General features: G+C 41.6%; 1 protein-coding gene across 1 annotated transcript; it reads right to left on the bottom strand.

Moving 5' to 3' along the window:
- Window positions 1-61: 61 nt before the first annotated feature.
- On the bottom strand, window positions 62-12,334 carry LOC136448339 (F-box and WD repeat domain containing protein 10B-like). Its single transcript, XM_066447743.1, has 10 exons — window positions 11,289-12,334; window positions 7,357-7,790; window positions 6,695-6,933; window positions 6,033-6,236; window positions 5,459-5,580; window positions 4,962-5,029; window positions 4,691-4,771; window positions 4,176-4,318; window positions 3,133-3,297; window positions 62-2,482 (listed from the first exon to the last, which is right to left on the bottom strand). The coding sequence occupies exons 1-10, from the start codon at window positions 11,830-11,832 to the stop codon at window positions 1,084-1,086; spliced, it is 3,399 nt and encodes a 1,132-aa protein (XP_066303840.1). The 5' UTR covers window positions 11,833-12,334; the 3' UTR covers window positions 62-1,083.
- Window positions 12,335-12,542: the final 208 nt, after the last annotated feature.

Here is a 12,542-nt window from a genome sequence, read left to right on the forward strand (position 1 = left end):
TCTTTGGTGTGAGGACAAAAATCTCACCATTCAAAATTGACAAAAACACCTCAACTCAGTCTTTACAATACTATGAATGTTTATTTAATCCCTGTGACATTAACCTGGTAACTTCTACCCAAAGTCAACAACAAAACTCTGTTGAATACCCAGCTATCTCTATAAATCAACAAAAAAATCATCACAGAATCAGCAGCATATTTTCTTAAATGTTGTACTTATGCTAGTGTTTTGCTCAACACATTTGCAAATAGAATATACATCTCTGACTCTTGAACATTGAATCAGTTCAAACCCTGTAAAAGTTGTGTCAACACCTATTCACTTGCTATTGCTAGCTTCACTGGTCAACATATAAAAATTATAATAGTAATTTGTAAACTTTTTTACCCATGACATAATGTTACTGAAATGGCATCTTCACAAGATGCCATCTACTGATATACCACACCAATTTACATAAGAAATTTACATACTAGTTTCACTTGTCTTCTTCAGGGGTTCATTTGCAGTTCACTGATAAAAATAGCACATGCTGTCAGAAACGTCTGACTCTCTACCATTATTGTTGTGTCGTCAGGACGAACCAAGTAACTGATAGATACAGGTGTGCTCCCCCCAATTAATGTAATGTTAATGAAGTGGCATCTTCAGAAGATATCAACAATACAATCATACTATTCATTGTGTAGACAGACATTATACAGTTGTAACGACATGGCAATCCATTGACAGTATGGTACATGTATTATATTTCTGTCTTTACATTAACAGCAGCAGATGTACAGGTAGACAAAATCACACAGATAGACATTAATCACACTTGTCAGGACAGGTAGACGACAAAATCCAGTAACAGACAAGGATCCATCTCAAATCTATCATTTTGTCCCTATTATATTCGAGGAAGCAGCATATACATTTTCTATAGACTTAAAGGACATGTCTAACAGTCGTCATGTTTAATTTTCTAACCAAACAAAGAATAGCAGCTTGACAGTTCATCACATGAACCTTCTGAGTTGGCAGACTTCATTTAAACACTTTGTGTTTCACTGGCAGGTACAAACTTCAGCATGAGTCTCACTCTCCGATCTCATAGGCAGTTTTCTTGACAGTTTTTGTCACGTCGTTGTGATTAGAAAGTCCTTTCGCTACTGCCAACCATCTTCGTCTTTGCCTCCGCTTTTCCACCTCTTCTTTGTTGCTTGTGTGTACGGTCTGAGACTTCACGATGTTACTTTCAAATTGTTTCTGTGCCTTGTTCGTCTTCAATTTGAATGCAACGTTTGTCCTCAGGGGGTCCACCGGGTTTCTCATCCTTGAGTTAAAGTTTGACGGAAAGTTCTGAGAGTGCTGTTGTGCCTGAAACGACTTAGTTACAATCATGGGGACGTGTTCCGCCGCTTTCCCTGACGTCGTGAAAAGATTCGTGCCCCTCGAGGGGCCTGCTGTGCTTGGTCTCTCAGACAATTTTTGAAACGTTTCTGCTTCCAAGTCCCTGGAAATGCCCAGACTTGTCCGCGGGCGTAGCAGACTCGGCTGGGGGACCGTTGCGACGACGTGTACGTCATGCATGCCGGTATGTGGAGTGGTGTCTACTGGCACTGACTGGAAGTGAGTTGTGATCACTGACGTGGATGGCACACCCATGTGACAATGTCTTGTACTAGACATCCTGCTGGACGTTCGTTGGCCTGCTGTTTCTGCTCTTTTGGACGCGGCAAGCTTAGCTGGGGAAGACTGCGGTCTGCCTATCTTAGGGTTGATTTCACGCGAGTTAATAACCATGTTCCTATTGGCCTCCTCATCTTTGATGGAGCTGTGGATGGTCCCCACGCACATGAAAACTTCGTCACGGGAGGGCTGGTGACTCTTCTGCACCCTCTGCCGAGACCTCAGCTGCGATTTCATCTCCGAGAGGGACAAGTCCTGGGATTCGAAAAACACATTCCGATGGTTTCCTGCCGGAGCACTGGCGCCCCTTGTAGCAGCATGTCGTATACCCCCGGGTGATGACAGGGCCGGAGTTTGTGGGGAACGTAGTAACACACTCGGGTTACTTGTAAGATCAGGGCTTCTACCCCGACGCCTCGTTGGGGGTTGAGGGGACCCAGCCCGACGGGGATCTTCCTCCATATCGATCAACGTCGGCGTCGGTTGTGACGTTGTGCGCATTTTGGCACTGTGTATCCTCTTGGCGCTAGACAGGCTCTGCTGACTGAAGCTTCGGGCGCTGTGGGGCAGCTGGCGTACGGGACTGTAGGCAGGGTCGCTGCGGTGGTACACTTTCTCGCTGGAGGCCCCCACCTGTCTCATGCGCTGTCCTCTTACGAAGACGTAGGGGTGCTGTTTGAAGGGAGCATCACTGTAGCTGTTCAGGTGCTTCAGGACTTCCACTTTGTCGGAGTCAAGGGTGTAGTCCCACTCAATCTCCTCAAATGTGAACACCAGCAGGTTGTTGATGGTGTTGATCAGCAGTCTGTCAAAACACAACAAACAAAACAAGGCAATCAGAGACCGCAGACATCACCCCCCTTACCCATACTTCTTTACGACCCTCCCAATCCCAATGAAAGAAATGCAGTAAAATGTGGATAGCCAACCACCTCCAGTCATACATTAGCCACACTAAAACAGTCCCGTCCAATTTTACATAGTTATGACCCTTTGCCAGCTCCAGTCACCAACTTTTCTTTCTCAGTCTCTTGAGTGATTGTCGAGCGAACAGTTTTGACTGTAGCGGCACTGAAGATGTACAACAACACTGCTCTGCGTTTGCTGGGAATTGCAGACACACAGGGTTGGTAAGAGTAAGACACAACTTTTCATATGACATTATGTGGTATTAGCAGGATTCTTACCTGAATAAAAAGACTCTTTTTACACAACCAAGTGATTTATTCAACCAACCTTTCGGTGACCATCTGTCACCTTCATCAAGGCAATGCTAAGAAGTGACACCTGTGCTGCAGTGCAATGTGAACCAGTCAGAATTGCCTTGATGAAGGTGATAGATGGTCACCGAAACGTTGGTTAAATAAATCACTTGGTTGTGCATGTAAAAAGAGTGTTTTTATTCAGCGACGTACCAATTGCAACCTGATGAAACTATTCACAGAGGATTCTTACCTGTTATCGCAAACAATGATGTCGTCTATTGCATCGGAGTGACTGTTCCCTCTCAACACTCGGAGACAGTCACCGCTCAACAGGTTGAAGATCCGCATCTTGCCGTCACTACAGCCAGTGATGACTCTTAAGAACAGGAACTGAAGGCACATGATTTGGCTCCCTCTGTAACATTAAATTAACATTCAGCAATTAGTGATGGCAGACTTCACCCCCTCAGCCATAATCCTCTGTGACCCTTCCAGTCCCACAAACAAAAAATGCAGGACTCAATCATGTATGTCAAGATTGCTTTGTGTTTGTTGGGGATCAAACAAACAATAGAATCCAATTATTTTTATCATTAATTATGCAAAGGAGGCCCTTATTAGCATAATTTGATTCAACGATGCTCACATTCACATAACGTCCCGATGCCACAGAAAAGGATTAAATGTATGAAATTGCCGTCATTTTCCAGTGTGGAATAATAGAAGTTACTCATTAAGTAAGCAAATAAGGCCCACATTTGCATATTTTCTATCTATTAACAGTCCTCTCTTCCTCAGTTACAATTTGAATGGTCATATCATGGAACAAAGCGGATTTTTAAAGTTGCCTCATTAATTATGCAAATTGGAATCTGATTTGCATAATTATCGTCCAATCATACTAAGGATCCCACAAGCTATCCACATACCAAAAATCATGACCATCCATCAAGGCCATCATGTTATAGTATTTTCTAATTAATTAATACATGTAAGGTCTTCATTTGCATAGTTCATATCAATTAATATTTCTCTCTTCCTCAGTTACATATGTCACATGTTTCAGAGTCCTATCATGGAATTTGGCGGATGTATAAACTTTCCTCATTTATTATGCTAATTAGATACTGATTTGCATAAGAAGTGTCTAATCATGTACATCATCACTCAAGCTATTTACCTTCCAAAAATCATTACCATCCATCTGTTTGTGTCTGTCTGACCGTCATACATACCGACATTTCCACTAGGAACAACGTCCACACCTAAATGTTCATGTGGAACGTTACGTACCTCGGATGTCTGAAAGCAGTTAGACAGCGACTGTGTGTTCCCATCATGCTCCAGGCAAACGCGTATCCATCCTTCCCACCGGTGACCAGATGCCATTGGTCAAACTTCAGACAGGTTACCGGGCCCTGGTGACTGGACAGTTTCTGGAGAAAAAGGAGAAAAGATTTACACTCATTCCATCCTTACATTAGGCCACATCAACTATCTTCTTGATTCTAAGATATTTCAAGGTGAAATATAGCATGCGGACATTATAAATGTGAAGAATACGGTCACAAACATGACTGAGTTTGTTTCACAAGTACAGTAGTATTGCCCCAAGATGACAGACGAATGAAACATGAAAAAAAAATTGTGATGTCATAATTTTTCAGTGGAGGGGTCGTCGCAAAAAGTATCACAAAAAGTATCGCAAACATTTCAAGATATATAGTATTGCATGGCACAAAAAAGTATTTCGAGCTCTGAATGTAGCACAACTTGTGTGTTGCTTTGGGTAAGCGTATCAAACATACCTTGATCAGACTGGCAGACGAGATACTCCACACCTTGACCAGTCCCCCCTCACATCCACTCACAACTCTATCATCCAAAATCTGCAAACAAAAGCATCTGATATGAACAACATGGAAACATTGAAATACACAAAGAAGACTTAGTGCAAATTTCCCAAGTTGCATATGTCACAGGTTTATGTTACAAATTCAGCTTTATTTAAAACATCAACAAGATGAACTGGAAAAAAGACCCAGTAAACAGTTGCCTAGAAATGACTTGTAAACTTACCCCAACGGCTAAAATAGGTTTCTTGTGTTTGAATGTCCGTTGGCACTTTCCTGTTTCAAAGTTCCACACTGAAAAACATGTCTAGTTGTGAGTGATACAACTAACATTGGACACGGACATACATGTAGAAGCGAAGGGAACAACAATGAACACCATGAAGACAATCTATAGTGTAAGTGTACATTTTACATTGCAGGATGCAAAGAAAACGTATTCTGAATTGAAGAACAGATTACATTCTTTATTTCACTGAAGTTCAATGTGTACCACATCATTGCTTTTTATACATCAATTATTTTCATAAACATTTTGTCAAAAGATAATTTTCTGATCACAGACGTTTGACACTGGCATACCAATCCATTCTTGGACTAGTACTACACTCTCGAAATTTATAGTACCTGTACACAGTACTTCAAACCATTGTTACAATGTGTCTCTATCTTGATAAAAGTCTGTCCATTGCACAACTCTAGAATTACAAGAACTGTCCTGACCTTTGACCTGGCTGTCCTTTGCCCCGGAAACCAGTCTGTCTTGGAACAGATCAATGCATGTGATCGTACCGCGATGGCCACGGAAGATGCGAAGACAACTGCCCGCCTGAAGCGACCAACATCTACAAATAAAGCAGTAAAAGAGTCATCAGAACTTGAATGTATAGTCCATTGCATTTAGTCCAGATCCAGAAAAGCTGACAAAACAATGGCAAAACCGAAGGGCTAACAACTAACAATTGTTTGGGCCTAACTGAAAAGACAAATAAAGGGCAACAGTATATGATGACTATTGTTCTAAACTGCTGGTGTTTATGTTTTCAGTTTTGTTGTCATCCTGATTTTGATGTCACAAATTTGATACAAAAATGGAAAAAGATATGAAACTCGTGAGATCTGCTGCAATACCATAGAAAGCAGCTAGGGGGATCACAGTCGAACTTGTCCTTTGTTTTATCAACATCTACCCACCTACCGAATATCATATGGATCAATTCACAGCTTCACCAGTAAACGGCATCGAAAACAAACTTCTTGGCGAAGGTAATAAAGCCAGTAAGTGAGCATTTCTCACCTGACAGTGGTGTCGTAGCTCCCACTGAGAACAAAGCCACGCTCCTCACTTATGTAGACACACTTGATGGATCCTGCATGGCCCGTGATCGGTGGGCGATGTTCGCGTCCGGACATGACGTCCAGGATACGGACCTTGCGATCCACAGAGCCCATCGCGACAAGCTTCTTACCGTCATGATGCACACGTCGATGCGGGTCATCCCTAAAAAAATACTTCACTTAGTTTATTCATGTTAGAACCAGCACAACAGGTGGGTATTTGCCTCACATTTGGGTCATACTAGACACTTTAAGACATTCTCTGCATAGCTACTTACTGACAGCACTTATGAGAAAGATTATGGGAGTTGAACAAACTCCATTACAAGTGGATATATTATATATAATTAGCCCCCTGCTGTAGTGGCCTATGTGACCCAAGGGCTACATGTATAAAAACAGGGAAGGGGTATATATATATATATATATATAACTTCTATTTAATTGACCAGGTGTATATATCTGCAGGTCAATTACCTGTTTTTGAGGAAAACTTCTGATTCATACGATCACACGACACATGTCAGATTCACGGAATCTTGAAAACTTTGTTTCCACACCAAACCGACAAAAAGAGCCTGTATCTTATACATGTACTGAAATGGTGTTCTTTGTACTTACTGGTCAGCCAGCACCATAACATTATAGGCACCGCAGTAGACGTTCCTCTCCTCCATGGTGACAGGACGCGTCACGATACCATTGAACGCCGTCTGGAAACTGACGTCGTCCTTGTGCGTGACTACCTCCATGGCCTCACTACTGTTGAAGAGAGGGTCTAACGTGCCCTCGCGAAGAATGGGTACTGCCACGTCGATCTGCTTAGCATAAACTGGGTTACACCCTCGTGCTGAAGAACCCTGAAAATACAGAAGAGGTCCTACAGTTCAAGAGATTGTAGTAGACACAAAAGGTTGACATTTGATGTGTTTTTAGGGAATGGCGACATTGTATTTTTAGGGCATTGCAGAAACACACACACAGGCAGGCAAATGTGTGCCAAAAACAATAACGTCAAACCTGCCTAGATGGCCACTCAGGGGGCGGATAGAATCTTGTCTATGTGGACAGGACAACAGGTGGTCACTACATACTAGTATAGATACAGTGTGTATAGACAGGATTCTTTATGCTAATGTGTCAATGAGAAAAATCATGTTAGGGACCAACAGAAAGTGGCCACATCAGCCAGGTGGTCCTTGTGTAGAGGTGGTGACTTATACAGACACAGGTAACTGACTATTCTACCTCTGAGTGAAGTAACAATACCGCAGACTAATTACCTGGTAAAACAGAACCTCCTCCCACAGCTGGTTCTGAATCTCCTCCTCCTGCTGCACCTGTTCAGCCAAAACTCGCCACGTCTTCCCGACAGCCAGACAGTTGTACAGACTGATCCTGTCCAGGAAGCCCAGGATGTACTTGGACAGGTGCACGGGCAAGCCGCTGACAAAGTCGCGGTACTTCGCAACACCTGCCGTCGCGGTGACTGACGTCGGCAGGACCATACAGGTGGGGTCGATCGAAGAGAAGTCGGAACTGTCGTCACTGAGGTAGACATCTTCATCGTAGTTGATGACGATGGGATCAAATTCGTCCCCAGTGATTGGATGAACAGTCGGTGTGGCATATTCCAGGTTGGCTTGCGTTAGGAGGTAAAGTTCCGGATGGTCTTGGGTGGTGTATGTGTAGTTACTAGATGCCAAGGACTCGTCATCTGTAAAAAGAAATTGTTTCTTTCAGACATGCTGTAAATTTTGAAATGTTCATAGTAGTTCTTAATTTTCCCTTTAGTTTTCCCTTACAATTTTACAAATGAACACAGAATTATTATGGTAGAACTAAAAAAAGCTGGTAGAATAAAAGATTTAGTTCTGTTTCTTATTTAAGTTAAGATAGTAAAATTCAAGTCTTAGACAGATCTATAGATTAAAGAAGTTAAGTTGGCCTTAAGACGTTGTAAATTTTTGTCTTCAAAATTGGATGTTGTCCTAAAAGTAAAGCCTACTAAAGGCCTCAGGGTGAGAAGAAGTTTAACAACAGTCACTCCATTTACACAGGAAAAATTTACAACATCTGGACAGAAGAAATTATCTGATACAGTAAAAACAGTGTTGTTTACATTGCTCTTATTGGTACCATTTTGTATGTTTGCTAAATGCAAGTAAGATAAAGTACCATGAATGCATCCTGCGAAGCAGGAGGTATCTTATCTTCACATTTAGTTTGATGCATTGACTTAAAGGGTTAATCATTAACCTTAATTGCCATAATCAGTCAAGTACTACCGTACGGTAGGCGTATAAATTAGATGATTAATCAGTCAGCTGGTTAATGTTTCATTGATTAGGTAATTACCATCTGATATAAATAACAACGTGGGTATGCATTTGCCTACTGAATATAGTTAAACCATGCATATTACTACTGGTGACCACCTCTCCAGAAGAACCATTTAAGCTTGGTTGTGGACACTTTATGTGGTCCCCTAGATTGACTGTGGTTTTTCCATGGCCTGCTTCCTATCTATATTATATGGTTGCTACAAACAAGACTTTTAAGTTTGTAATTCAGTTTTGCTAACAAATTCCATTTCGTTTTATGCTGTACACAAAAGCTTTACTTTTCGTTCTTCAAACACTAAACAGCCAAGTCGGTCCCCGGTTTGGAAATGTGAACTTACCGGTACCTAGCATAACAGTTGGGGGTTCAATTTCATACAAAAATGTATATTCATTCAACCTGGCACAAAGGCTTCCTTTTAGGAAAGTTAAAACAGTTGTGGACTATTGTGGAAAAGATGGTTTGCTTTCAGACAGAGCTGTCTAGATTTCAGGGTGAAATTACTGGAGCTTTTGCTCTCTTAGAATAAAAACTATTGTTGCCTGTCATGCAATAAGTCTTGTGTGAAAAGTAGGGCCATATAAACAAAGTTTCAAGTGACATTTTGTCCCAAAAGAAAAACAGAGCCCGGGTCTTTAGAACAGACCGTCATGCAATATTTCGCCTGTAAAAGTAAAAGTCTGTTCATAACAAAAGTTTCAGCTTACATGTAGGCCAGGCTTTTTAGTGCCTCAATAGAAAAACTAGCACAGTGTGCAGACCACCATGTAACAATTCACCTGTAAAAGTCAGCTTTAGTGTAGATGGCTTCATTGTCCTAATAGAAAATCTAGTCTATAGACCGACATGCAATATTTCATCTATACAAGTCAAAGTTTTAGGTGGCATTTTTTGTCCAAATAGAAAAACTAAGCCAGCATATAGACTGCCATGCAATTTTTCACTTGTTAAAGTCAAGTCAAAACAAAGTTTCGGGTAACTTTTTTGTCCACAAAGAAAAACAGGTACTCAGTCAGAGTAAATGTGTGCACATCTGGGCCATAGACCAGCACCTTAACTTAGTTTAAGGAGAGGAAGTCAACACACACACTATTGTCTGTCGGGGCCACCAGGTATTCATGGGACCATGCTAGTGAACTGAGTGTCAAAGGGGGCATTTATAACATGCCATTACACATACAATGTACGTCACAAGTCGGCCCCAAATGTTGACATACTGTCGCTAACACACAGAGAGAAGTAAATGGGCGTGACACAACACACACTCACAGGACTAGGGCAAGTGGTCTATGTAGTTCTCTTTACCCAATTAGGAAAGAAACCAAAAATGATTTGAATATTGACTAACCAAGATTCTCAGGGCCCTATAACTACTAGTAAATATTTGGGTTCTGTTACTTAGAATACAGCAAGTTCTTATAGATTATACTTTGAAAAACTTTGCGAAAATACTCAAGCCATTGTTTCTGTCCTACAAATTGTCTACATCTTTAAATTAATCTGCATTCTAGAAAACTTTTCTGGAAATTGAAGGTTGTGGGTGGGTGTTTTTCTTTAGGCCCTGATTGGGCTCCTCATCAAGTATAATTTGGAAGTAATGCAAATTTTCTGAGGGACATCAAACTAAAAAAACAGAATGTACCTGACTATCCAGGTTTGTTGTTGTCAGCAACATACACTTCAAACTACATGTATATATAACTTTTAAAGAACTTGTCGAAGATTACATAAAACCTGCATACACAAAAACTATGACCCAAGTGTTTATTGAATGATTTTGAGCACTGGTTTCTGAGCAAGTCGGATCCAAGCTACCTTAGAACACCACCTCAAATGCTGTCAAGAATTTGAAACAAACACCTTGCTGCCTCATCAAACGTGCTCTCAGTAAGGAGAGATGGCTTTAATTCGGCATACACTCCCTCTATCCATCAAAGTCTACTTGTACAATAAAGTCCCTTAGAACCAATGAAATAAATGTCAACCTATAAGTAGTATAAGTACTACTGACTTTCTGTAAAAGTTGTCTGACAAAGACAATTTAAGGCTATTTGATATGTTTTGGTAAATTCCCAAAGTTGCAGAAACATTAGTAGAGTACAGTAGAAACCTTTATTTTCCTAATTACCAGTGTATCTATATGATTAATCCTTCCTTTCATGATTACTTTGATTTTGTCCTATTTCACTCAAAGACGTATCTGTCTAATACACATGGATCGAGTTTCTTGTACAGGGTGGAAGTTCAAGCCCTGCTTGGCACAGATGTTTAGGGTTGCACTTATCCTTTCAGATGGGGACATATATCAGGGAGCTTCAGGCATTATCCTCAGCCATCAAACCGCTGCGTGTAAAATTCTAAAAGAACTCAACACACTTATCAAGAAGAGTAAGGGTGATCCACTATGCTTGGGTAAAAACGTGATCTATAGCGAACTATTAGAGAATTAAGCCAAAATGCACAGCTAACTTCAGGAGTATCGGCCACCTACAAATTATGCTATTTTGAGGCAGCGTATCGCTTTCTGCAGATTTTGTCGACCACATAACTCATGAAATTAAATGGCTTTCTCTAGATATTACTAATTCATAAATAGCTTCACGACAGAAAAAGGCGTACAGGCTCCCTTGAATCAAAATTTTGCTGGACACAAGATTTTTGCAGTGTTGAATTTTCTTTACTTTAGATTGACCAAATTTGTGTAGCAATATTGTCAATATTTTTTAGTGATTCATGTGAAATGCTTGAGGACGACTGAAACATTTTCATGTCGGACAGAGTTATCAACCGTTTTATTGTTATTGTTATCTTTATTAATTTATGAATGAATTGATAAATCTGTAGTAAATGTATGTGGCTTTTTTCATCTTACCTTCCCAGTCTGTTGACCCTTTGGGCTCCATGTTCCTCTGTGCTTGAAGCATGGTCCTTGCCTGTGTACCCAGTGAGTACAGCATCTGTGGTTCACAGAACTGCATCACACCCAGCATGTAGTTCGCCTTACTCCAGTAGCTGGCTTCTGCAAACCATGCCCAGGTATCTGCGATGTGTTGCCTCAGTTCTCGTCTGTTTAGAGCCCTGTCTCCGCTAAGTGTGGAGGAGTCTCCGGGAAGACTGGGGTTTGTCCGACACCTGGCATAGGTGTAGTCCTTGTATAGCAGTGGGCTGAGGAGAGAGACCACGTACTCCATGAGCTCTGCGCTGTGGAAGCGCCGCGGGAGTCCGAGGAGAAACCTCCGCTTGGAGTGATCGCCTGCCCGCAGGAACCATTCCCGGGTGAAGCTGATCGTGGCTCCCAGTCCACAGGCCTCGCAGTGCCCACATGTCGTGGCTGGCTGCCCCGAGGTACATCGGAGAGTCGGAGCCCGTCCCAAGTTGAACTCGACCACTTCTGTGGTGTCAGGCGGGTGTCTCATGGCGGCTATCTCCTGCCTTATCAACCAGAAGCCGCAAATTAAGGTAATAACTCGGAAGGCATATTGACAATGTCTTCTGGAACCACTTATAAGTCTATTGTTTGGTTAAATATCAGCGTGACAATCATGAATTTGCAAAGCACCTGGTTCTGTTGACCAAAACATGTACTACAAACAGAAGACAGCAAGAAGGCATGACATCCTCGAGCGCCGCACTCAGGGTTGACAAGTCACGGCGTCTGTTAGAAAATCCAATTGTTGCTCCCTCGCAGGAAAACAAGCTTGGTTAGAAACGTTCCGATATTTCTTCTGAACTTGTCTGTAAGGCAAGGCGAGGACGTACTTGATCAAACACGCCCCATAGAAACCGGTAGTTTGGGACATCGGAAGTCACGGCAAACACAACTGTTTTGGGTCGTCATTGGCGATGTTTGGGAAAGAGATTAGTTCACATTCCGACCAATCAGAGCGCAAACTTTGTCACCAATCAGAACGCGGTATTTTCGAAGGTCTCACCAATCACAGCGTGGCGGAAAAATAGCAGCGTAAGACAGAAACTAGTTACCAATTCGTAAACCCTTGGTAAACCACATTATCTAATCTTTCTCGACATACTTATTTTCCTAGAGTGTATAATTTTAATCATTGTTTTGACTACAGTATCAGATCATTTTTCCGGGTCATATTTTGATCTTCAGTATCAAAATAAA

This window comes from Branchiostoma lanceolatum, chromosome 14 (genome assembly GCF_035083965.1).
Source record: "Branchiostoma lanceolatum isolate klBraLanc5 chromosome 14, klBraLanc5.hap2, whole genome shotgun sequence".
NCBI classification, from domain to species: domain Eukaryota; kingdom Metazoa; phylum Chordata; class Leptocardii; order Amphioxiformes; family Branchiostomatidae; genus Branchiostoma; species Branchiostoma lanceolatum.

What these genes read in the sequence shown, in the direction of transcription:
- LOC136448339 (XM_066447743.1), bottom strand. Translation starts at nt 11,832, where the DNA reads ATGAGACACCCGCCTGACACCACAGAAGTGGTCGAGTTCAACTTGGGA. An exon ending in AGGAGGTTCTGTTTTACCAG is followed by an intron (nt 6,934 to 7,356) that starts GTAATTAGTCTG and finishes CTGTATTTTCAG; the next exon opens with GGTTCTTCAGCACGAGGGTG. An exon ending in AAAGGACAGCCAGGTCAAAG is followed by an intron (nt 5,030 to 5,458) that starts GTCAGGACAGTT and finishes CATGTTTTTCAG; the next exon opens with TGTGGAACTTTGAAACAGGA.